Source organism: Halichoerus grypus, chromosome 7 (genome assembly GCF_964656455.1).
Source record: "Halichoerus grypus chromosome 7, mHalGry1.hap1.1, whole genome shotgun sequence".
Classification (NCBI taxonomy): domain Eukaryota; kingdom Metazoa; phylum Chordata; class Mammalia; order Carnivora; family Phocidae; genus Halichoerus; species Halichoerus grypus.
This window is the reverse complement of record NC_135718.1, coordinates 74,307,649-74,335,295: the sequence shown is the minus strand read 5'-3', so window position 1 is coordinate 74,335,295 and position 27,647 is coordinate 74,307,649. Positions and strand designations below refer to the sequence as shown.

At 36.5% G+C, this 27,647-nt stretch overlaps 1 protein-coding gene across 3 annotated transcripts in view; it reads right to left on the bottom strand.

The window, feature by feature from the left end:
- The window catches only part of RYR2 (ryanodine receptor 2), a 731,966-nt gene that overhangs the window by 54,609 nt on the left and 649,710 nt on the right, over window positions 1-27,647 (bottom strand). The window contains exons 77-84 of one of the 3 annotated variants that reach the window (XM_078077754.1): window positions 21,817-21,916; window positions 20,160-20,239; window positions 17,480-17,556; window positions 16,607-16,680; window positions 14,719-14,736; window positions 6,670-6,750; window positions 5,793-5,881; window positions 4,392-4,520 (exon numbers count right to left, since the gene is read on the bottom strand). In XM_078077754.1, coding sequence (XP_077933880.1) covers window positions 4,392-4,520; window positions 5,793-5,881; window positions 6,670-6,750; window positions 14,719-14,736; window positions 16,607-16,680; window positions 17,480-17,556; window positions 20,160-20,239; window positions 21,817-21,916 — 648 coding nt within the window. Of the gene's footprint in view, window positions 1-4,391; window positions 4,521-5,792; window positions 5,882-6,669; window positions 6,751-7,939; window positions 7,973-14,718; window positions 14,737-16,606; window positions 16,681-17,479; window positions 17,557-20,159; window positions 20,240-21,816; window positions 21,917-27,647 lie in introns of all 3 variants that reach the window. The other 2 variants (XM_078077753.1, XM_078077755.1) reach the window with 2 other exon arrangements.

The following is a 27,647-nucleotide window of genomic DNA, read 5'->3' as shown; positions in this document are numbered from 1 at the left end:
AAGAAGAAGAAGAAAGGAATATGTTCCAAATGAAAGAACAAGATAAAACCTCAGAAAAAAATATTAACAAAACAATATGGAGTTCAAAGGAATGGTCATAAAGATGCCGCCCAAACTCAGGGGAAAAGATGAGTAAGTGAGAAATTCAACAAAGAAAGAAAATATAAGAAAATTCCAAATAGAAGTCACAGAGCTGAAGAATACAATAACTGAACTGAAAAATACACAAGAGGGGTTCAGTAGCAGACAAGATGGAGCTGAAGAGAGCATCAGTGAACTAAAAGACAGGGCAGTGGAACTCACCCAGTCAGAGCAGCAAAAATGAAAAAGAATGGAAAAAAAGTGAAGATAGCTTAAGGGACTTATGGGATAATATCAATCCAACTAACATTCACATCAGAGGGGCCCCATCAGGAGAAGAGAAAGGGAGAGAAAACTTATTTGAAGAGATAATGGCTGAAAACTTCTTTAGCCTGGGGAAAGTAACCAAATAAGAAGCACCAAAAGAGACCAAGGCACATTATAATTAAAATATCAAAAGTTAAAGACAAGGAGAGACTCTTAAAAGTAGCAAGAGAAAAACAACTTGTTACATCCAGGGGAAACCCCCATAAAACTATTGGCAAATTTTTTCAGCAGAAACTTTTCCTCTAAAATCAGGAATAAGTCAATGATGCCCACTCCTTGCAAAAGTGAATTTTGCAAAGGCAAAAACAAAACAAGTGGGACTCCATTTTTATTCATTGTAGTACTGGAATAATAGCCAGAGCTATTAGGCAAGAGAAATAAAAGATACCCAAATTAGAAAGAAAGAAGTAAAACTATTACTATTTGCATGAGGACAGGATACTGTATATAGAAAACCCTAAAATACACTCCACCAAAAAATGATGAGAACTAATAAATCAATTCAGTAAAGCTGCAGGATACAAAATTAATATACAGAAATCTGTTGTATTCCTATAAACTAATAATAAACTATCAGAAAGAGAAATTAGGGCAGCAATTCCACATACAATTGCATCAAAAGATTAAAATACCTAGGAATAAATTTAACCAAGGAGGTAAAAGTCTTGTACAGTGATAACTATAAGGCACTGATGAAAGAATTTGAAGAAGATACAAACAAATGCAATGATATCCCATGCTCATTGACTGAAAGACTATATACTGTTAAAATGTCCATACAATCCAAAGCAATCTACTGATTCAATGCAATGCCTCTCAAAATTCCAATGGCATTTTTCATGAAATAGAACATATAATCCTAAAATTTGCAAGGAACCACAAAAGACCCTGAGTAGCCAAAGCAATCTTGTGAAATCAGGAGGTATCATGTTCCCTGATTTCAAACTATACTACGAAGCTCTAGTATTGAAAGCAGGATTGTACTGGCATAAAAACAGACCTGCAGACCAACTGAACAGAAGAGAGTCAGGAAATAAATCCACACATATGTAGTCAATTAACTGATGACAAAAAACCAGGAATATACAATGGGAAAGGACAGTCTCTTCCATAAATTGTGTTGGGAAAACAACATATACCACATACACAAGAATGAAACTGGACCCCTCCCTTACACCATACACAAAAAATTAACTCAACATGTATTAAAGACTTGAATGTAAGATCTGAAAACCAGAAGCTCTTTAAAGAAAAAACAGTGGTAAGATCCTTGATATAAGTCTTGGCAATAATTTTTTGGATTTGACACCAAAAGTAAAGGCCACAAAAGCAAAAACAAACAAGTGAGACTATAGCAAACTAAAAGACTTCTGCACAGCAAAGGAAACCATCAACAAAATGAAAAGGCAACCTACTGAATGAGACAAAATACATGTAAATCATATATCTGATAAGGGGTTAATATCTAAACTATATAAAAACTCACACAACTCAACACCAAAAAATAATCTGATTTAAAACTGAGCAGAGGACCTGAATAAACATTTTTCAAAAAAGGCATCCAGATGGCCAACAGGCACATGAAAAGATGTTCAATGTCACTCATCATCAGGGAAATGCCAATCAAAATCATAATGGGATATCATCTCACACATTTTAGGATGGCTATTTTAAAAATATATATATATAAGAAATAACAAGCATTGGCAAGGGTGTGGAGAAAAGGGAACCCTTGTGCACTGTTGGTGGGAATGTAAATTAGTGCAGCCGCTGCAGAAAACAGTATGGAGATTCCTCAAAAAATTAAAATAGAGCTACCAAATGATCCAGCAACTCCACTTACGGGTATTTACCTGAAGAAAATGAAAACACTAACTCAAAAAGATCTATGCAATCCTATGTTCATTGCGGCATTACTTGTAATAGCTAAGATACGGTAATAACCTGTGTCTATTGATGGATGAATGGATAAAGAAAATGTGATCTCTCTCTCTCTCTCTCACACACACACACAATGGAGTATTATTCAGCCATAAAAAAAGAACCTTGCCACTTGTAACATGGATGGACCTTGAGGGCATTATGCTAAGTGAAATAAGTCAGACAGAGAGACAGACAATTACTATGTGATCTCACTTAAATGTAGAATCTAAAAACAAACAAATAAATGAATAAGCTCATAAACACACAGGATAGACTGGCGGTTGCCAGAGGTGGTCGTGGTGGGGGCCATGAAATGGGCAAAGGGGTCAGAAGGTACAAACTTTCAGTTATAAAATAAATAAGTCCTGGGAATGTAATGTATGACATGGTGACAACAGTTAATAACACTGTATTGCATATTTGAAACTTGCTATGAGAGTAAATCCTAAATTTTCTCCTCATAAGAAAAGAAACTGTAACTATACACAGTGACAGATGCTAACTCAGTTGACATAGTACAGTGATCATTTTGCAATATATACAGATATCAAATCATTATTGTATGTCTAAAACTAATATAATGTTCTGTCAAGATATCTCAATAAAAAACTGTTTTGCACATAGTGAGAGGTTAATGGATTCTTCTAGTTTTATATAAATTTAGGAATCTCACCTATTTTAGGAACCAGGAAATGCTCACTCTCCACATTTAAGTTCCATATGTTATATAGAAACCATTTTATCAGCTTTCTAGAGAATTCACTGGCTTGCTAATGTCATCAGATAATTTTATTATTTAATCAAGAGAATTCATATATCGGTATCTTGCGAGACATGCGTGAGAATATGAAGCCAAGAGTGGAAGCCAGTGAAGACAAGAAAATAGGAATGTGAACGGTCTGCAACAGATTTAAACTTTGTTTTATTTGATTTAAAGAAAAATTCTCAGAATGATCAAGTGTGGCTTTTCCATTTTTAAATGCTGAGATAAGGATCCTCTTCCCCACCCAGGGAGCCAATACAGAAAGTGAGATCCTTCCAAGGTACGACTAGAGAGGAGAGAAAGGGCAGAGGAGGTGAGGGTCATGTCCCTCTCACCCCCAACCTCTGCAGCACCTCCCCTGCGTCAGCCTCACTTGGCCATGCGTGTCCATGCACTCAGTCATTCCTTAAACACCTGCAGCAATGCTAGGCCCTGGGGGACCATCTGTTATTTTTACTTAACTTCTTCCCCCCACAAGATTATGTTTAGTCTAATGAAACAAACTAAATGCATTCCTCCTGTTTTCTCCTTGGCAGGTGGCACTTCAAACACAGTGACTGACTGATTCAGAATAATACTGGCCATGGAGACAGAAAACAGAAAGATGGCCCACAGTCCCCTAGGAAATCGCAAAGTTTCATGCATTGAAAAAAAACAAAATTTTATAAACTCTTTTAAAAATCTGCAGGTTAAGTCTAGAAGTTTAGCCTAAGGAGAATATAAAACAAATTGATGTTAAAAAAAAAAAAAAAGATACTTTCTTCATGGTTATTGGAATTCTACCTGGAATATACATTACTGTATGATTTTATATGTAAGTGTGTGTGCCTTCACACACGTGTGTGCTCTAACATGAAGTTTTACTATTCTCTTTTATATACAGTTTCTATGAAACTCCTTCCTTAGTTTTACTGGAACACAATAAGGAGTAATTTAGTGCTCTGTCCTTTCTCTTTCCCGTCTTCTTTCTTTTTCCTCCCTCTTTTCTTTAATATTTACTGAGTGCTTAATATATATATGAGGCCCCAGAGATACAACAGAGTCAACATCTCTGTTCATGCCTCAAAGGAATCAATAATATCTTGATCTGCCAAACAGTAAAGCAAATTCAGTCCATATAAATTCACATCTCAACCTGATATTTAATTGTCATCACTGGCTAAGAATCTATATGAAAGGTTAATAGCAAATGTGAATCATGGCAGGAAAATAGGCATATTGTATTTTTCCATGGAATTCAAAGCTAACCACTTGACTATTTTTTTTCTTCAAATAGCCAAAATATTTAAATGTTTACCTGAATATACTCTGTGAGAGTGTTAAAGACTTGCTTTGCTACTTGAATTGCTTTAGAGAAATTCCGTTGTCCTTGTTCATCAATAACATCTTTCCCAGAGTAATACCAATAGAAATCACTGATGGATTCCTGGAAAAGAGGAATGATAGGATTAAGATACATTCTAAAGCTACCATTAACCTATCCTCCTTAGACAGAAATAACAGCTAGAGAGAAGCAGCAGAAAACTTAGCTTTAAAAATGACTTTCTGTCTCTGATGATCTTGAACTTCACAAGGATTCACAAGATTAAAGCATATTTATCCATTGAGCAAAGTTAAATGTTTACTATGTAAGCACAAAAATTAGACAAATCATGGATGTTTTTTGGGTTACAGACATCAGGCCTTTTTCTCCAACAAAGCCCATAACGTTTCCTCATTAGAACTCCAAAATGTTCCTTGTTTCTATAAATGCCCCTCAAGAAACTGATTAGACTACTAAAAACACTGACAACCATAAACAAACATCTAAACAGGATCAACCTTTTTAAACAGGATGTTTTCAACAATAACTTACATTGGAAGGAATTTTAGTTGGCTAAAGGAATAACACAATGTAGTCCAGCACGCAGGCTACATTTGGGTTTTGAGATATGATTTTAAAAATGACAAATGTGTTTTCAGCAATATTTTTTGTAATTTGCTTCAAAAATGGAAGCATTAGGTAAAAAAAATATATTGTGCTTTTACATACTCAAAAGATTAAGGGAGAAACTGAAAGTTTGAACGTGCAGGTTTTAAACTACTGTATCTGGCTACTCTTATAAATAAGATGAGGGAAATAAAATTTGTACAGGGCTCCCATTACTTAGGAGCCTACGCCTTCAGATTCAGTTTTATTAACATGTGAAAGATTACTACAAAATCAGGGAGATTCTTAAGTGGTGGAGTGTTAAGCTGAATTTTAAAATTAATTCAAGAATCGGGACAGCTGAAAAGAACTACCTGTTAAATTTAAGTATATTGTAGGTATTTTGAAAGCCTTTCTTTCTCACTTTTGAAAATGTTTCAAATACTCTTCCCCCATTTATCTATCAACTGTAGCAGAAGGAGCAGAGCATGTAAATACTTTGCAAAAACAAAATGAATTTAAAATGGCATTAAGCTAAAAACTATGGGGGAAAAATGCCCGATTATAGAAAGAATAATGAGCAAAGGAGGAGCCAGGATCAGAGGCAAAGACAAAAGGAGCAGTTTCACCCTAAAACTTGGTGAAAGGCTATGATCAAAGACAAAGTATCTCAAAAAATTCTGTCTAGTCATCCATCAAAGTGCATTACAACACGTCAGTTTAATAACTCTGTCCCCTTATTTCAACGAACCAATCCCTTCCATTTCTTCCTAACAGAAGGCAACATACCTGCACTCTCAGGAGGTAGTCTACGGTAGAGATGATTATGTTGACAGTTGTATTATTGCCAGTCTGAGTTCTCAGATAATTTTGAAAATCTACATAAGATCAAAAGACGTTACTAAAGCTTCCTCAACAGTTTAAAATGAGTTATTTGAAGAACTCCAAAAGCAAATGAGGTCTCCAGCAAAATCCCTGTGGCTAAGAGTGGTGCTTTATCCAAGAGGATTGTTTTAAGTGGGCATCCCAACCACATCGAGGTGCTTCACAGAATATCAATATTCAATTTTTGGTCTACGAGGTGGCTTACATCTGCTTCCTGATTCCTAGCTCTAGAGCTCTGGGCATGTGAATCGCTGGAAGGGGCTCCATCCTTTAGGGTATAGTAATTAAATTATGCATTCAAGAATCATTTGTTCCTGAGTACTGTGCTCAGTGCTGGGGAAACAAAGATAAAATTAAGATACAGTTCCTGCCTACACAGGGGTGCACAAGTCCGGGAGAGAGCTATTTATATTAACCACAAAGGAAAATACATTGTGCCAAGTAATACAATATATTCCCCAGTTGAAGAGAAGTGGTATAAAAGAAATAAAGCTCTATATTTCTCTGTAGATATCTGTCTCATGTATATCTTTTTTCCACCTGTCTTCTCTAACAGAAGAACAACTGATGGGAATTAAGGGAAGTGGCTAGCTAGCAAAGGACTTTGAAAGTAGGAATGTAATACATAAAATGTCACACTGCATATACCAAACATACGGAAGAAGGCTCAAGATTGTTTGACTCAGGGATGAAGTGTAATTAGAACTAGCAGGCCCCTGTCATTACTGGTTTCAAAATTCTGATTCCTTGGTACCATCACATAGTCTGGGGTCTCACACACCTGAGTTGTGTCCCTCACAAAGCAGTTGTAGGAAGCGGAAGAGGTCGCAAGTGAACTCGTCATCCTGGAGAACCTTTTCTCCTGTAGGAAGTCCAGAGAAATCAGACATGATCAACGACCCTGGCCTGGCCCTCCCTTTCTATCCCCACCTCCATAAAACTTGCATGTTGATCTAGCATTGTTCTGAACCAAAAACAGTCACAAATCATAGCCACTTTTCTATCCGAAGCTCATACGATCATGCGCTTGGCAGATAGATGCACTTTTTCTTTGTCAGAAAAGAACATTTGAATCTTAAAACTCAAGTTTCTCTCTGTTAAAAGTAGCAGCATGGGTTTGGCAACATTTTAGAAACAACCTGAAGATTTAAACTTTTCTTTTTTTTCTTTTCTTTTTTTGGGTAATGTGTGTCTAGAAATGATCTCTCCATCTCTTAAAAACACCCAAGTTAAGTCTGCTTTGTTCCCAGAGTTTGACCAAATGATTCAAAATGCAAAGGCATTCACTGCATATAGAAAACAGGGCCAAGAGTTTCTTTTATTTAAAGAATAATTAAAACAATCTTGTAGAAATTGTAAATGACTAGAAAATGTTTCTTAATTCATTTCAATTCACAGTCTCATTAGCTTGCCTATGGATTTAAAAAAAGTAAAGCCTTCAGAAATCTGATATAGAGACGTCATTGGTTGGAGCATTACTTCCAGAGGAGAGAGAACTGGTGAACAGACCTAATTATAAATATTAAACCAAAAGAAAGACTTTGGTGGCTCATGCTCTGTGAGTAAATCTAAGCAGGAAAGATGAAAAGAAGGGTATCTTAGAGCTACAGAAGCTACTCAGCACCATTAAAAAAACTGTATTTGTGGGGCAAGCATGACACCTCAGAAAAGAGTTCAGATATTTTACCTACATTTCAATCAAAATGTATCTTGATCACAAGTCACTCTGAAAGCAAAAACACAAAGAAAGAAACAAACAGAAAAACAGCACCACACAAATGAAAGTTGATTTTAAAAGCATAGAGTGTCAGTGGAAAAATGTTCAACGTTATGAGTGTATGCTCTGGCATCTAAATTTGTTGTTTAGAAATCAAAATGACACAAAAATGTTGTTCAGCAAGTGGATGAATGTACTTATGTCTTTAAAAAAAATAATAACTTTTCAGACTGGAGGAAATACTTTGGGCCAAGAAAGAAAACTATGCAATGACCATGTGTTTACTTTAAATAAATTATGAATGATTATAAGGACAGAGAGCTGATGGACTTACCAGTCTGCAGTCTGTGACTTTCAAAGTGAGAGGCTTCATATAATGGGAGGGTTAGGAAGCAAAACCATTTTGAAAACTAATATAAACATTAAAAAAAGTACATAAAATCACTGTACTGGTTTCCCTGCAAGATATGATATTTGGTGACCAAACTAAAATCACCATGCATACAGATTAGTCGTGTGGCAAGTTCAAGTTTAAGGGCACATTGCTGTGAATCTCAGTCCATGGCTGATAAGCCCATTCCTCAGTGTCTACATTCATGGCGGGATATAGCAAAGAAAGGGAGAACAGTCTAGGCTAATAAACTAAACTCTTCACTGATGATACTTACTATCTTTCCATGAACTATTTGAATCAGAAGAGTCTTTAACATGATATTTAAATCAAAATATTATGAGCTAGTTACACAGACTTACTGACTCTCTCCTTGTGAGCCCATCTAAAATGTTTTTTTTTTTCTAGAAAATTGCATCAATAGACCATGTACTTTCAATGTTCATATATTCAATGTGGAATAAGTAAACCTTGATAGAAAGTATTCAGAAAGGTTAACAATGAAAAAAAAATATAGTCTACCCGTGCTCCTAAAAATGCTCTGCACAATGCACACTGATTTATAACATAAGGCTGTATTTACTGTCTGCATGCACAGTATTTCCATGACTATATACCAAAACACATACAAGTAACTTTACTCACATAAGAACACGCAGCACACAGCAGAACAACAGGGAGAGGAGAGTCGGGGGGAGGGGGCGGCCAAGCCTTTATTTACCATCAGGTGATACGAGGCATAAACTGGGGTGCTATTGCATAATGGACACATTACTATCTGATTAAAATGCTGCCATTCCCCATGCTGCATGTAAGTGGTACAGTAACAGAGATGGATGATGGCTTTATGTCTGCAGAAGGTACAGGATCAACAGTCTATTTTGTGATGTATGCAAAAGAAATTCCATTGTAAGATGGAAACCAAGATTAATAACATAACGAAATGGAGTAAAATGTAGTTGAAAGTGCTCTGATGTTCTTAAAATATTATTTGTAATGGCTGCGTGATGGCCAAATGTGAATATGATAAAGGGCATTCCTTTGGTTTCATTTTTAATTATAAGGGGCTTATGATTTCTAATAGCGTAATAAAGGGAGAGTTATTTCAATACTGTTGCTGATGATGAGATGGGTTTTTTTTTTGCCTCAGTGTTCTCATCTATGAAATGAGAACATGTGCACTGTCTACCTCACTAGTTCTTCATAATTTGTGAGACCATTTTTAGAAATTGTGGAAAGGTTACAATTCTTAGTAGCAGTGGCAGTAACACTAAATAAAGATGGGAACAACATGCCTAGGTGGTGAATATGGTTATTTGAACATACTTATTAAATGTGTTTATTATTTCTAAAAAGCCAATTTTAATGGACCGAAATATTCTCAAAAACATACATTTTCACTTGGAAATAATATTAGTAGACTTTCTTTTGTTCAAGCTATCAGTAAAATTAATTCCTATTTTAAAAAATCTAATCCCTTTTTATTTTTTAAAAGATTTATTTATTTTTTATTTGAGAGAGTGAGTGAGAAAAAAAGCAAGTGAGGGGCGGGCCACAGGGAGAGAATCTTCAAGCAGACTCCCCACTGAGTGTGGAGCCCAATGTGCAGCTCGATCTCACGACCCATGAGATCATGACCTGAGATGAAACCAAGAGCTAGATGCTCAACCGACTGAGCCACCCAAGCGCCCCTTAAAAATCTATCACTTTTCAAGGTCACTGTTCCACTCACAATTGGTTTATCTAATTAACAGAAAAGTACACAAGGGTTTGCTTAAGTGTTTATTGGTTACCTAAAACATCGATGGTCATAGTCCAACATTGTGGCCTTGAGGGGCTTGGTTTAATTGTTATTAATTGCTAAAAGTTATCAATAATTGTTAAAAAAAAATGAATGCGATGAGTGAAAAGACTACCTAGTAGATATATAAAAACAACTGAATTAGGATAAATAAACCAGAAGACTAAGATCCTCTTTGTTGTAAGGTCTTTTCATGGCAACATCTCCAGTAATGCAAAGCTAAAAGGGTGAGAAGCATGGAATAGAAGACTGGTTGCATCAAAGAACTCCCTACAAAAGCTTGTTAAGTGGAACTCAACAGTGTTTCCCCACCACCCCCCACCCCGCCACTGCCATGGAAGAAATAGTTCTGATCGTTGATCTTCAGAGGACTCAAATACCTATTTTATGCAATGGCAAAACTGAAAGATAAAAATATTTTTAAATAGTGAAAAGTCAGGTATTTGATTCCATGTGGGCAATTTTAATGTCACCGCTTAAATGGTTTAACTGGCTGCTTAAATTATACTACCACTCAACCAACAAGGGATACAATTTTTTAAATGGATTCACGATTAACGTTTAGTTATTGACTACAGTGCGCTAGGCATTGTGCTAGATATATTTTCTCATCATGTCATTTCAGGTTTGCAATAATGCTATGAATCGGGTGACATGAATCCCATCTTGTGGTTCAGTAAACAATTGAGAAATTAAGTAACTTGACTAACGTCCTATAGCTATTAACTAGTAAAGGGTTTGAGTCAAGTAAATTTCAATAAACATTCATTAAGTGCCACCTATACGCTAGGCACCTTGTGAGGTCCTGGGCTTGTAAAGACTAACAGACACAAACCTGAACCTGAAGTTCATAGTCTAATGGAAAAGATAGGCAATGAACAGGTCATTTCAATATCATAAGGTCTTTCTGAGTCCAGTATTCTATAGTTTCTAAACTTCCTAAAGCTCACATCAGTAATCGATAAGCTCTTTGGCTAACAATCATTGACTACGTGTACCATATGTTAGTTAAATTGTGAACTCCTACTTGTTTTTAATCAATTTTAGAACCTAAGGAAACCCATCTTCCAGATATGTGGCCTTGGGAAAGTCAATTCACCTTTCTGAGCCTCTGTTCCATCATTTTGATATGGGAATTAACAATCTCCAGAACTCCTTACTTTATAGGGTTGTTGGGAGAATAAAATTGGTTTGGGCAAGTATAATTGCTTTGAAATATGCAAAGCACAATAGGAATAAAAGTGACATTTTAACAAGATGAAGTCATAGGTTCAAAAGACCTAGGTTTCTAAAATATAGACTTTCAGTGGGTTGTGGATGTAATAAATAATCTACATATTCCATGAACTCAACTTGACACCAGTGCATAAAATGTATTCCTCTTTCAGATCCCAAGACAGCAAAAATGACCACCATGTGAAATAAATTAGGTATGTCCCATGGACAACAGAATTAAAGTACACGTTAGCTATGGAGGAAGACATCCCTTTGCTTTCAAATGTGATTTGCAGATTATTTCTCTTATAACCTCTTCTTAATGCCTTTCAGCTCCCATTACTCTAACTGGAATCCTTACTGTTCATCCATTCCATCCACCAACATCCTAACTGATCTCCCTACCCTCAGATTGTGATATCCATCTTATGCACTCTTGCCTACAACACTCATAGGCAATTTAACTATAACACTCTCCCAATAAACAGATGGATTCCTTTAACAGTAATTACGAAAAATATACTCTCAAAAATTCCCTCAATCTATCACTAAACATAATAACCTCAAAGCTCCGCAACTTCCATGAAGGAAATCATGCTGCTCACTATCCTTGGAAGACTCGGAGTCTATCTAGCATGCTAGCATTACTGAGGAATGAATCATCTGTGCACTTTAATGTTGCTGGTTTGAACAATGGATGCTAGGAACTTACTGTCAGGTGGATACTACTGATGTGTTACTTACCAAATGGCTCTTTGTGGCCTCAGAAAGGAAGCATGGAATTCCTTGGCATGGCACAAAAGGCTTTCACAGGGTCCCACAAACTATCTTTCCCCTCTAGTCTATTTCTCTCCAACCATATTAGGTCAGTGATGTTCTTTGTCATGCTTTGTACCTTCAGCATTGCATATGTGGTTCCCTTCCATTGAAATGTCTTCCTTTGCCTTCCTTCTTTACCAGGTAAACACCTACTTCAGGCCATCTGTTACTTCTCCTGTGATCCTTCCCCATGAGCCTGGCAGCCAAGTACTTCAACTCAGTTCACTCATACACACACAGATCATGGGTTTCGAAGTTCTTTGTTTACAAGTCTGTCTACACGAGGCTGAGCCCATAAAGAACTCCGATGCCTAGGACAGCGTCTAGCACACAACAGCCACTCCAATTTCGATCCAGGCTTTACTGTTTAAAAACTGTGCAGGGATGTTAGAAAAATCTAATTAGTGTCATGAATTAACATCACAGGCTTTCCTTGACAAGAAACTTGACCCACAGGAAAGGCAGAGCAGTGTAGTCAGAATTCAGGGGGTAAGCTGAACTACACTTGTGTTGGACTTTGCAAACCTGGGGTGGGAGATAGCCAATACATAATTAAAGTACTGAGGAACTTCACTACTAACAAAAAATTAGGACAGCCAATATTGAGAGATTGTGTTAATCATTGTTTTAATTAACAATTGTTTTGCTGCAACTGCATACAGACTTGATGAGGTCACTATAAACACACCGAGTAAGATCCTCGATTTAGCGCATTATCAGATACAGACGGAAACTTAGGTTAACTGGTAGTTAATGTTTTAATACAGAATTTTTAAAAATCAAACAATTTCTGAGGAATGAGATCAGCTTCAAGATTTCATCTTGCTGATAAAGTCTAGGACCACTGCCAAAGGATCAAAAAATAAAATATCTTCTACTACATTCCAAGAAGTTTGAAAGAAGAAAAATTGCACTTTCAAGCTCATAATGACTTCGTAATGAGGTTTAATGGTTCTGAGAAAAAAAAAAATCCAAGGATGGAATGAAATTTTAAATATTCATATAGGTTTTTGGTTTTGAACTTCATTATATGTTAAAGGAAAACACATATGACTAAAAAATATACAGAGAGGACAACACCGAGCACATCACAAATCTACTAAACACACCTGCGAAGGAAAACTGGTTTTTTTTTGTTTTGTTTTTTGTTTTTTTTTAAACAAGTGGGAGGTCCTGGCTTTTGTAGAAACGGGGGAAATTTAGGAAGAAGGGATAGTAATAGTGGCAAACTTACAGGATGGTAACAGCAGTGGAAAAAGGAGTGTTAAATGATTAGTCTGAAATCCTTACATACAAACCTTAAAAAGGCATGTATTTCCCAATGGTATCTCAAAACAAGATTAGGAGTATCACGTGTAACCATACAAAGTTCCAAAGTGATTTTACAACTTCAACATTAAGTGCAAAAGTTGGCAATAGATTAGTGTCTTTGAAGGGAGGAATGAGCAATAAGTAAAGAAGCAAAAAATACTACCTAACCCAATACGATGAGTATAAAATAAGCCCCGGGAAGATATCAAAAGACGGAGGAAGGGACTGGCTTGTGCAATTGGTAACAGTGGGAGGCAGAAGGCCTGCATTTCAGTCTTGACCCTGCCATTACACTGTGTGATACTGGACAAGCCATGTAACCTTTCCACCCCTCAGTCTCTTTACCTATAAAATGGGGACAATATCATACTGGTGGTTGTAGGTATCAAAAAGGTATATTTAAATTAAACACTTGGCATGGTTATATAATTTACAATCATTCTTATCATCATCAGGAAGAGATTTAGCCCAATAGAGACAGCTGGTTAGGATGGAGAAAAGTTAGATCATCAGATTATTCTCTCAGGGCTGAGTTTATACTGTTTGGGCCTCAGGCTCTGAAGCTAACAGATTGAGATTTTTCAACCTTCTCTATGTATTCTGGGAGGGATGATCGATTTTCCCTCTATGAGGGTACAAACTTTTCTTAACTTCTGTAGACCCTTAAACAAAAGAATGGGCATGTCACAGAAATTTTTAAAATATGCCAAAAGACAGAGTTGCTCTAGGCATTCTTAATTTGGGAAGTACATTATTCGTAGAGCGACTGAATTACCATTGTGTGTCCTAATCGACCTCTTGATAAAGGCAAGACTGAATATTCAGAGAGCACAATTTGATCTCTTCAAAAATCTCATCCCTTGTTTATTACCATTGCCTATCATGTCTTTTAGAAACTACCATCTGTGTTATTACATTAGTTTGCAACTGTTTCTACCAATCTTCGAAGTCAGTCTCAAGAATGAAAAACAGTTTTTATGTTAAGAAGGTTTTTAATGTGTGATGTTTTCAAAGGACTAGAGTAAAACTCTGTAGATCTCTCAACATTTGGAAGGAAACTGGCAGAGCCCCCTGGCCACGAGGAGACTCAGCCAGTCCCAGTCTCCCCACCCCACCCCCAACTGGATCACCACTGATTTTCCCGTGCACCCATTGGTGCAGCCATAAAGCCACAGTATGTCCAAGACAGAAACGCCACACGGAGACTACCGCACACATCTATGATTCATTCATTTACACAACAGTTGCAAACACTGGGTCCACCAGAATTTTTTCAAAATGAAAGAAACGGAACAAAACAAATCCAAAAACGTTAACTGAAATGCTTCTTGCCCCTCCATGACTAGTATGTTAATAACTGCACATCCTCATGGAAAGAAATAAAAAGGAAAGCTTGGTATATGAGTTTCAAAATAAAAGGATGCATAATGATGGAAATGAAATGATCTATTCGTTAAACAGTCTATAAAAGGAAGAAATGCACACACAAAAAAACTGTCACTGTCAAGACTATACACAAAGCTAAGGACAAATGAGGGAGCAAATAAAGAAAAGGCAGATCATTTGTAATAATTACCACGCTCATGTGTGATGACTGAGGAAGGGAGGAAAGTACATTTACAGTCGACAGAAAAGGAAATGGGGAAAAAAAGAAGTTGAGATGTTGTTTTTGCCTTGCTGTTTGTAAGGAAGTAAAATAGAAAAAGTGTTAATCAGTTTGGGCAATTATTTGTGTGTGTTGAAAAAGAATAAACAAATCAAATCAATCTCATATTGAGAGATGGGACTAATTCTCGCATCAGAATGGTCATTCTCACCAAGTGATTTCTGAGCTGGGACTCACGAATATTACTCCACTCTGCATCTGGCTGACAAAGGACAGGAGACCCAGTAAACTAAGCCTGCCAGGGGCCACTGGTCCTGCGTGAGCCGATATGAACAATGATGAAGAATGATTAATGGGCCTGTGTTCGTGCCTCTGGAACATTAAGTAATAACTGGAGGGAAAAATGAAATTGATTTCTAATTCCAAGCCAGGGAAGTCAGACTTTGGACAGAGAATTCATTCATTCTCAGGCACTTTACAGCTAAAGGAAAATGCCCAGGGCTTCCTGGAGACCCCAGAGGCAGGCAGGTAATGGGCCCTGAGATTTGTAAGGACTCTGAATTCTCTAGATGGGGCCCTCAGGCTGGGTGTTATAACTGTTGACACAACCCTTAATAATGAAGAGATTTAGCTGGATATTCGTTTTGGAAAATTTAAGTTTAGACTGCTGCTGGTAATTTTTCTTCAAGTTAGCTAACACAATTAGGTAACTGTAGGACTGACAGTTGATGATTGAACCTATACATTCAAATGTCAAGCAGAAAACAAAAGCACACAGGAGCTGTACAGTAGAAGCATTGGAATATACATAAGTGATAATTTTTAGAAAACAGTAAGAAATATGCAGCTAATTATTTTTACCTATTGTGAGAACAAAAATATATGGAAATAATTAGAGAGATTAGTTATTTCTAAAATATTTCAGAAAGGTAAACAGACTACAAATGACAGATGGGATAAAATTTATTTTTTTGCAACAAGATTAGTTTTATCAAAGATCTGATGCTCCAAAACTAATATATTGATAAGATGACCACTCCAAACAAGACCAAGCAAACAAAAACAGATAAACACACAGGGCCTCACTGAAGATAAATTAATTGAAAAAAGTCAAACGCAGAAGAATAAAAGCAAATCAAGACAAAAAAATATTGATGATTTTTTTCTTAATAAATACTGAAATGAAAGTGCAGCAATAGTTATTTCTGCTTTAAATGTCCTGTGTGCTAAATTTTCTAGTTTATACGCACATCTCTTTACAGAGAAAAGAAAAACTTTAAGATTATGTGAGTCATTCTATTTGTGCACATGTAAATTAAGTGATCAGGATTATTTAAACATTAAAAATGACTCCTTAATTATTTTCATCAAATTTAGACTTGCAAAGACATATGGATGTATGAGATATCTGTTCTAAAAGGGAGGAGACAGTCGAAATAATGGTTAACGGAAGGATCCCAAAGCATCACTATTCTAAGGAGACAGAAGAGTCTGAGAGTTGGGCAGTTTGCCAAAGTAGCCACAAGAAGTCAAACATTCTCTAATTTGGTTCATCCATGTGCTTTATAATTTTACAGATAATTCATTATCTAATAAGGGATCTTGATCTACCACCCAACTAGGGGAAAGGTGACCTACAGTAGGTCTGGAACAAAAAGGAGTTAATGGCCAACAGGGAAGGTTGAGTTTTGGGTGTGATCTGAGGGACTGTGCAATTATGAACTTTTAAATGAATCACATAAGCATTTTGGCCACTTAAAAATAACCTTGTATCTCTTTGTATTGAAAAGGTAATTGGTAACTGACTCATTTCAGGAAAGGGGGGGCAGTTGATGCTTTTAATTTAAGTGATCGATACCTGATCCTTCCTCGGTCACCATTCCAAGTCCTTCAGCTTTGTTTTGTCGCTCAAATGCATTTAGGTCGAGGACACTACAATAACAGGGAGAAAGACACTTAGAGGACTAATAGAAAATCTTCTCTCTTCAGGAGAGCAAGTGTCTACAAATCATGTTTCACGAAATGCGAACCAAATATTAACATACGCTGAAGACATGCCCCAATTCAATGTCTACCAAGCATACTTTCCTAGTAGCAGCCCAGTTTCTCCCCAGGGTCTTCACTGAAATGATCCATGTGAAAGGCAAACATAAGGCATTAATGGGTTTCAACTTTGGGAGTACATTACAAAGTTAGCAGACACACTGAAATATAATTATAATAATCATGTTTTTCCAGCTGGATAACTTATTACATTAAGTATCTGTCAGATTCCTTTGTCAAATGCTGTCTGAGTGATTTTAAATACTGTAAAAAATAGAAACTGATTATCATAAATTAGTTGGTGAAGGATCATTTATTTAGGGAAAATGAGAAATGGTCTACAAGCTCCCAAATAAAACTCATCAGAATTTTCCTTTTCCTCTTTTAAAATTCATACACTGCTCATTTTCAAGTATGCAGAATACACATTAATTCCCCAAGGTTCCTATTTAATCATAGGGAAGACTATGATAAGACATCATTAACAGTGAGTACGTTAATAATTAAGACATTACTAACAGCTAACAACAAGACAGAAAATAAGACATCCTCTATTGTCCCACTTTAATGTGTACTTAATCATTAAAAAATATTCTCTGTATCACTGGTGTCAGCGATGTAAAACAAAAACTTTGAAAGATACAATCCACTGAGTAGAAGAACCAAAACAAGGGAGGTGTGTTCTTACCTACATGACTGCATCAGACCAGCCAGACTCTGAAAGAAGCCCACATCCTTTTTCTCCTTGAGGTAGTCAAGCATTTTCTATAGTAAATATATAAACCACAGGGCCACTGAACACAAATCTCATTTTTTGTTAAATAAGAAACAACTAAAATATGCTTTCTATGCTGGGATAAAGATGAAAAAACACTCAGTGCATACAAATATGACCGTAACTTTACCATGAAACAGTGATGAGCATGTCAAGGCAGGATGGTTGTATATTTCAATGTCAATAAAAGTGGCTCAGAACAAGGGAGTTGCTTTACATAAACATCATAAGCACCATGAATATCCGGGGAAAAATAATACTCTTAACTCTCTTCTAGTCACTCTTAAAGTATTTGAAGATTCAGATTTTTTAGTTCAAGCCTACTGGGACGAAGGTCCACCAAGATGCTAGTCATAGATTTCCATACAAAAGTGAGGTCCTTAAATGCGGGTAGTGTTGACTACCATATGCTAATGTTATAGACAGAAATTTAGTTTCCATTATCATGATCTCTAAACCCAAGGAATGGTAGGAATCATTGACTATTAAATTTTTCTTCTCTGTTGTCGGAACGATGTCCAGATTCTGTGGTCAATATTTTGATTAAACACAAAAGTAAAAAATGCGAGAGCAATGCACAGCTCTACCTTCTTAGCTTATTATTATATATTACAATGAAACAGCTGCTTTGAATGTGGAACAGATATGTTGGAAGTTTCAAACAAGAAGTACCCACAAGATGATAAAATGATAGAAGGCACACCAAAGGCTTGAAGAAAATAAAGATACTGCTCTTCTCCGAATCTTGAATAGAGGTGAATAATTCCTATTATCAGTGCTAAATAGGATTGAGCTAAAAGGGTCAACATTTTGGTAGCAATATGGTTTCCAGAAATTTAAGTGAAAGGTAAGTTACTAAATATGTAAAGGCTGTGTGCGTGCGCGTGCATGCACACACACACACACGTGTGTGTGTGTGTATTACATATATACACCTCACATGCATATACACATACATACAAGTAAGTACACACCGAGATACACACAAACACCTGGCCATTTTGGGGGGAGTGTGATAAGTTACTGGTCTAATAAAACATGAAGCACTTATTAATCACTGGAAGTCTAAAACACAAGGAATATGGCTCAGAGTTAAAGGGAGGTGGTAGAATATGTATCTGAAGGTTTACAGAAAAAAGAAAAGCCTGCATAGACGAGTATGTACATTACATGATCTCTCATGGCTCCTTCCAGCTCCAAGGATTTCTGAATCTATGTGCTATATAATTAAGGACTTTTGAAGTAAAACATAAAGGGAAATTATTTTGTGCTAAATATTATAGAGGGTGGATAAGCTTTCTTCAGTTTTCCTTTTTTTTTTTTAATTTAAGTCATGTAGTCATTTGCTATGGAAATCAAAAAAGGACAGCTGTAAATTGGATGGGGAAAAAAGACATCATTATTTTCACTAAGTTCTAATGGAAACTTAGCATTCCTTTCAACTATTAATATAAGCAACCAACACAGACCCTGATATCGTCACCAATAGAAATATCAGAGATCTTCATATCAGTCATTGTTGAAGTGATTTAAAAATGTTTAGACTAATCATTTCTTCTCAATAATTAGATCAAGTACTAGATCTTTTATTTAATGAGTTCATAAAGGAACACAAATTACTTTATCAAAAACCTGTTTATAATATTTGAATAACCACATTTCACTAGGTGTGGTTTCTTGTGTAAACCTGTGCAATCTCACTTTGCAATTTAAAAACATGACACCAAGAGGAGTCCAGATGCTTCACTAAACTGTCAGAGGCATTAAAAAGAAAAAGTTAGGCCCCTGGCTTAGATTAGACCGATACACTCCTCCAGCCCGAAAATGTCACAATTGTATTTGCAGAAAAAGAGGCACGCAATTTGAGAAAAATGTAAAGACGAATTTTTCAGCTACTCTGGGTTGCTAACTTAACCTAGTCCAAATCTTCACCAACCCAAAGGCAACCTTCAAATTTTCTCTGCTTTTCTTAGAATCAAAGTTCTTCTGGGAACATATTCAGGGCTTTGTCCCACTGTCGTGTTTCTAGGGCTCACAGCAACCCGAAGTCAAATATCCTAAGGTTTTCATTAGCCTTCCCTTCTTACCCTGCCCTTCCTGGTAGGGGAGCCCTTTCCCTGCGTTGCCAAAACTTACCCAAGAAACAACGGTTATCAGTTCCATGTTTATAAACTGTCCTTTCTCATTACAGAAGCCGATACAGAAAAACATGAGAGAGATGGTATAACACTATAAAACATGTTGCCAAACTAGGCTCCTGAGGTAAGAATATTTACTTTTCTCCACTATTAAAACAAACCATTTCATGCTGATTTATTCACATGAAATGCAAATTTCACATGATGACACCATCTGATAGGACTTCAGACTTCTCAAGAGCCTTTTAGTGCCCCACATGGCAGGGTGTGACCTAGATGTTTGAATCCTGGGAGGAAATGGCCATCAGATAAATGCATTTTTTTTTTTTTTTACACAGAAAATGAAAAATTTTACAACTACTGGTTCTTCTAGGATGACTAGAACAGTTCAATGGGATGACGATATGGTCCATCTGTTTGAAGAGCACTTTATGGGGTTGGCTTAAAGACATTACCTGCTGTACTGTGGAGTTGCCACCATTTAAGATAGCAATTCCAAGCTTCAAAGTTGCAGCTACCATTGGTCCAGTATCACCTGAAAAAATACAAAAAGTAGCGTTCCTTGTATCACTTCACCTACTACATTAACCATTTCTGCCTCAAAACGTACACTTTTAAAATTATCACTCCCCTACAAATCTGCCTAACAATGGACAGACTGACTTATGTACCAAAAACATTTCAAGAATAATAATGCATATTTTCCCATCAGTGTTTTTACTAAATTCTGTCTGATGTATTCAGGAATGGAAACTGTATGGGGACATTAAAACAAAAAAAGGTGGGGGCGCCTGGGTGGCTCAGTTGGTTAAGCATCCAACTCTTGATTTCAGCTCAGATCGTGATCTCAGGGTCGTGAGATGGGGCTCCATGCTCGGTAGAGAGTCTGCTTCAGATTCTTTCTCTCCCTCTCCCTCTGCCCCTCCCTCTTGCTTGCATGCGCGTTCTCTAATAAAATCTTTAAAAAATTAAAAAAAAAGAAACAATTGATTTTGAAATACTGACACCTAAAACTATAAAGATTCAAAATTAATCATGAATATTAAAATAATACTTGAAATGAATAAGAGCTACTTAAGATTTCAAGGAAAATTACTCTCCCCTCTTCTCTCCATATTATGTTTGAACAACTTTTATCATTTATCATTTCATTTCAACTTTCATCTTACTATGTTTATAGTATTGCTTTATTAGGATGACTGGTCACAATTTTAAGTCATTCAAATAATAATGACAAAATTTTAAGTTTATTTTTTTTTAGTAATCTCTACACCCAACATGGGGCTGAGATCAAGAGTTACATGCTCTTCTGACTAAGCTAGCCAGGCGCCCAATAACGACAAAATTTTAAATCCAACCAGTTGTCTATCATTGAGTATATTTTATTTTTATGTTATTCACCTCTACTTACCTTAGAAATGGAATATAGAAAAAAAAACAGAAAAAGAAACAATAATAGAGATAGAAATATCTTAGGAATCTGGGAAAGGGGTGCTTAATAACAGAATGCATAACTGTTATTTCTCCACTCCATTACAAATTATAGTAAAAATGTTTCTACAAAGAAGATATTACTAATGTAAGAAAAATTATCTTGGCTGGCACTGAAAAATACAATAGTATTTTAATTGTTAAGAAGGGCTCACTTAAAAAGTCTAAACTTTTACATCAAGGGTCAGCAAACTATGGACTAAAGGGTCAAGTCCAGCCTGTCATACGTTTTTGTAAATAAAGTTTTATTGGAACTCAGCCACACAGTTTGTTTACGTATTGTCTCTAGCTGCTTCCCTGTTACTATGGCAGAGTTCGAGGCCAGCAAAGCCAAAAACGTTTTATTATCTCGCCTCTCACAGAAAACATTTGCCCATCCCTGATTTATATGGTTTGTTAGGCCTGTGTCACGATAGAATTTCCAAAACTTAATGAACAGAAATAAACATTTTAGTAGGACTGAAAAAAACCCAGTGTCGGACTGGGTTAATGAGAGCCTGCTTTTCTGAAGTCACCCGACCTCGTGATGAACAAGAAATTCAGGGACCGACTAAATCAGCAGAATTTAAATAAGGGTGCTCCTAGGGCATAAAGGAGTCTGAGGGGAGCAGCGAGCCTCACCTTTGCTGGCACTGATGGTTTGCAGCACCATCTCAGCCGCCCCGCGGTCATGGAGCCTGGCTTGTTGGTACAGAAGCTTTTGCTTTTCCATTTCTTTTTCCTGAACACAAATCCCAACCGTTTATGTTGTGGCTGTCATTAAGCATAGCAGCTTTCTATATACCGTACTTTTAGTCATCTCTTCATGTATGGGCTCTATGACAACATTATGGACCATTTCAACACCAACAATGTTATTCAACAGATGTTAACAATATTCGACTCTCGGTTTTGCCCCTTTGTATTTTTCTTGATATACTTTTGGTACTGGCTTATCAGGATGGATTTTCTCAATTGTAATCGTTTGATCAGTCCAAAGCCTGTATCACAGTTTTGAAGTACTATACTTCGTCACTGCAACTTGCACTTTCTGAATTATACATTTGTGCATCAGTTTGTTACGTTTTCAATCATCTCCCATGCCATGGCCGTAACTTGATACTGCTCAGCAAATGGCTCGAGTTGCAAGTTATCACCGAATGACAGAAAAACATTCACTGAGACGTGTTGGAGTTTAAGCAAAATTGAAAGCTGATACAAATAAAAAGGTAGGCTTCAACTAAGTAGCGGACTTACGATACACATCTCCCCAGTCACCCCCCAAGAATAAAAGAAGCAGTGTGCCTTTATATTTTGTATTCTCTGGTGGTAACAACGATACCGCATGGTGCTGCTAGTGCAAATGGCTGGGGTTTGTTCTTTTCCGCTTAAACTACCATAAAGAAGAAAAAAACATAAAGAAGAAAATAAAATAAAATATAAAGGCACAGCAAGTTCAAGACTGGTAGGATCATTCACTTGAGCTATCCAGTTCGCTGGAGAATTGAGACGGAACTAAGCAGTATAAGTTGCAAAACGAAAGTTGCATAGAGCCCTAGGACAGCGAGTCCATCAAATGGCGTGGTAGAGAAGCTTAGTCAATGGGACATGAAACAGTCAATTAGTATCATGTCCATAACACAACGGCCAAAACATGTATGACCTAAGAGCAGAAAGAGCTGCAGCACAAGTAGCCAGAGTGACAGTTTTGCTGCCATAAACTTTCCATCCAAAGTACGGAAAATAGACACAGGAAGATGGAAGAGGTTTAAAAAATGAAGGCTTGCTAGTTACAGGATATGAAAAAGAAAGTAAACTAAAAGGGGGGCGAAGAAATGGGCTCAAACAAATGAAAAAAGAAACCTTCAAATCAAAAGCAACCAACACAGACATTTATGCTGTTACCAGAGAGTTCTCGCCGAGGCTGGCAAATTTGTTTCTTAAATCTTTGATAATATCGTGCTGCGAAAACAAAATTGATCAGGGTTTTTTTTTTTTTTCACACTATAGTTAGAGCTCCTGTGGTTAAAGTTTTATTTTTTTCTTAAATTATGTGATAGGTCTAAATGGAAGCAGAGAAAAGAAAAGAAAAGAAAAAAAAAGGCAGCTTTGCTTTGTATGTAGCCATGCTAACATCTACAAGGTTTGCCTTCATGTTTAAACCTCTTCCTGCAGAGTCAAGAACAAAACAGAAACAAAACCACACAGACACACAAAACCATATTGTCGTTACAACACAGTTTCAGAAAAACTGAAAGAAGACCCTTTCGCCTGCTCTTCAGGTGTGGTTTAAAATTGGTCAGCAACATTTGATCCCTCCTTTTAGACCCAACAATCTTTCACTTTCCTCCCATTGCCAGAGCTATGTAAGAACTTTGCATTTCTGCTTCTCAGCGTAACCAGTTCTTTTGTGGAAGACATTTTCAGTAAGACAGTGATAAGAAATTATTGGCTAAGGAACCGCCCTATCACTTTCATCAACTAAAGAGGCAAGGGAATTAGAAAGACTGATTCTTCTATTGACCCAATAGAACATACGAAGATAGTCATCAGGAAACCCAAAGAAGATGCAAGATGGCAGCATGCCATATATTCTTGAGTAAAACAAACAAACAAACCACAAAACCCTTTGCTGTTTGTGCTCCAAAAGTAGGTGGACCACCTCAAAGATCTGCTAGAACTTGTACAGTACATTCTAGACCCCACTATCCTCTTCAGTAATGGAAATCACGCCTGATGGATCAATGTCAGGAGGATCAAGAGATAGACAGGATATCAAATTGCCTTCTTTAAAAAATAAACTCCCTGGGCAAAGAGCACCCTCATTTTTCTCACACAGCATCTAAGTTTCAATAATAATAAATACTTCAGGGGAGATGATGAGAATCATATGAAAAAAAATATCAAGCTAAAAAAGATACACTGATCTAGAAGCAGGAAACCCATACTTCATAAAGAGGGATCAGGTCAACCTCTCGGGTGAGTTTCTTCTTTGTCATACTGAGTTGGAAGCTTTCTCTTCAGAAGATATTTAATATTATTTCTTTCTGGTACTTTGTCCTTTAAGAAGTGCTTCTGGGCATGTAATTCAATCTCACCGTTGGAGATTTTATCACAGCATAATAAAATAAAACCTCGAAAGCTTAACCAGAAAGTTTTCAGATGATAAAATGATGGATTATGTGGAAAGAAAGAAAATTCTTTAATTTCAAATTTACTGCAGATTAGCTTTTCTGAGAAAACTGAAGATAGATATTTTTAAAGTATTTTACTTGGGGAAATAGCAACTTGAAAGGACCTTTTTAAAGCATCTTTTTAAAGTAGGGTTCCTGCCCCATCCCAGATTCCGCCTAAACTGCCAAAGGGTCTTAAATAAACATTATACCTCTACTTGAAGTTCAGTCTTTCAATGATTCTAAGGTTACAAAAAAGGTTGGGGTGGGGGGAGGAGCTCCACAATTTCAATTTTCTCTTAGGCAAAAAGTTCTGATCACCAAGAGCAACTAGGAATTATCAGCTGTTTTCCTAATAAGATTGTTATGAGTCTCTTCAAGGTCAGTGGTGGTAATAAATCAGACCTATGATCAAATTGCAGACATTGAATGGGAAGTATTCTACATCATGATTGCTTTTAGTATGACTGAAGTTGGTAATAAAGGTGCTAATATTCTTTCATTTTTTCCCAGGGTGCCTCGCTTTTAGCATTTGATGTGGGGGGGCGGGGAAGGGAGTAGAAGGCTGAAGAAAAAAAATCCATTCAGTTCTTCTAAAATTTGTCTTATATGAGAAAAATACTGAAATAAAAAAAAAAAAATTACAACTGCCCCTTGCTCCTTGATGGAGAAAATAGTTTATCCCTACGATGGAGATGAACGATATTTTAAAGGAGAGCAGCCTTTTGACAGCAAAACTTGTACCCTGTTTCTGATGGACCCTCCTCAGTGCCGTGGGCATTCTGGGTGGTTTGAGCATCACAGCTCGGTCTGTGCCTAACGCTGCGTGAGCCCAGTGGGCTTGCTTTTTTTCCTTCGAGTTTCCAAGCCTTCAGCAACTGCTGAAAAGGTTTTTACAATGTTTTTCTCTTCAGCTGCACGTGGAAGCTACCTGTAAGTGAACAGAAATCTCTAGCAGCCGAACTCTTTTTAAAAATCTTTCCCATAATTTCGCAATAAGTCAACATTAAATATTCTTTTGATTTGGCATCTTAAATGTAGTCATAACCTACAAGGTGATGTTGAATCTCAACATTATAAGAAAAAAAAGATGGAAATACAGGAGATTCAATTGGATAACTATGAGGACAAAAGCGAACGGCAGTGAAATGGTAGTAGTAATTTGGTTTATGACACAAACAGGCCAACTCACACTAAGGGAAAACAAAAATATAGATAAGAGTTGTATTGTCCATTTCATTAATTTTGTTCGGCATTCTAGTTTCTGGTACTGTAGGTTGACCACATTCATAAAGAATTGACTTGCAGTGCTAGGAAAACACTTAAGATTCTAACTTTGTTTAAAAATGGATGGTCCCTCAAATTTATCAATTTTAAATTTTTTAAAAATTTAAATGAATGTATATGGAGTTTCCTACAAGTAAGTCGCCATGAGGACAGGGTCTCCAGAGGTTTTGTTTGCTTGTTTTAACCACAACACAAGTGTACATATCCAGTAAAGTTCCCTGCACATAATAGGTGTTCAAGAAAATGTGATGAATGAGTAACGGAACTAAATAATGTGGTATCATGTAGTATCTATAATCTGAAATGACAAATGTTATCTTTTCATTTGAAGAGCTACAAGGCTAGTAAAATGAGAAACTCTAGTTTGCTTTTGGTACATGGTCAAAGAGGTCGAGAATTATACATATGCAAACAATAATTCTCAAACTGTGTTTTTTTTAGCTCAATTAATTTACTGTCTGTACCTTTATTACCCATTGTCTTTGTTGCTGAATACTGAAGAGTATAATAATCTTCCAGAGTTCTATTTTTCAATAGGATGGGCATAATTTCTAATGTTCTCTCTTTAACAGCAACAACAAATAAAACCAAAACACAAAAAACAAAAAGAAAGAAAGAAATGTTTTTACCCAAAGCAAACTTTGTTTAAATGCTGAAGTTTTACTAATAGACAATCAGAGAGGACAAAAATTCTAAAGCAGAAAAATGTAGTCCAGTTAATGTGTTGGAGGCTCTAGAGTTTAGATGTGCTGTGTAGTGTGACCATGGGTTACTTCTTCAATCACTTATACTTCCACGCTTGTTAAAATATTGTTTCCCTTGGATTCAGCATATTTAGACTAATTAGCACTACGCTAAAACAATAAAACCTAGCTGCGTTGAAATAATTTTCAATTTCAGGGTCCTGTTGACAAAATTTATACTACATCACAAAAAGCTTCACAAACAAACTATAAAGTAGGAGGAGAAAAATGAGCCACTATAAAATCAGAAGGTATCAAATTAGCAAGGTTAGACTGAGTTATCATTAGAGGGAATGGGGTTTGTTCTGAGCACAAAATTGATTTAGAATAGGCTTCATTTACCTATTTGTTTGTTTAAGCCTTAAAAGTACTGAATACTGTCTTGAATACAGAAAGAAAACGCTATGTAGTTCTACTAACATAGCCTGACAAAAGAAAGAATAAGAACAATAAGGTGATTTGATGACCTCTACTAATACGAAGGTACGGCTGGATCATGAAGGGGCCAGAATGTTGGGATAATTTGCGGGAAAAAGAGAAGTTAGAATAAATTTTACCATAGAGCAGATCATGACAAGTCATTATTTGGATTTTGAGTTCTCTCAGTTCTAGCTGTTTTAGTGTTTATAATTCTAAGTTTTCACACATGGTTACTGGTCCTACCCCAGATCAACCCTTGAGAAACAGCTGCGTGAACTCTGTAAGTACTCGATGCAGTCTCTAATTCCCTGCCAAACGTTACCTATTCAGCTGAGAGAGGGATTTTTCTGGAGACTGTCTTAAGGAAACATAGTCCTTTCATTCTTCTAGACTCCTGGTACTTATCCTATGCTCAGCCATCCTCAGATGTCACCTGGACATCGGAACTTTATTGTATAAATTCTCAAATTATTACCTCTATTGAATTGCTGCAGATTATATGACGTGTCCTCCTCACAGAGATCCTCGGGAATTTTTGTTTCTCCCAAACAAGAAGACTGTGTTTATTTCACTGATACAGTAAACTGTGAAATTTCTGTGACTTGATGCTCACTCCTAGAAAGCTTGGGATCGGTAGTGCTAACAAACTCCTGCTAATTAGCAAGAGTCTAAGGCATTGGTTTCTGGACTAACCTCATTCTTGGAAGGCTCCACTTGGTGTCCTTGAACCCCTCTCATACCTCTATACTTTTTCCTTCTATATCTACCTGTGTCACGTATGATTGTGTGATACTTTAAACACCAAACTAGGAAAAGGTAGAGATACATATATATGTACAGAAGCTAGGCT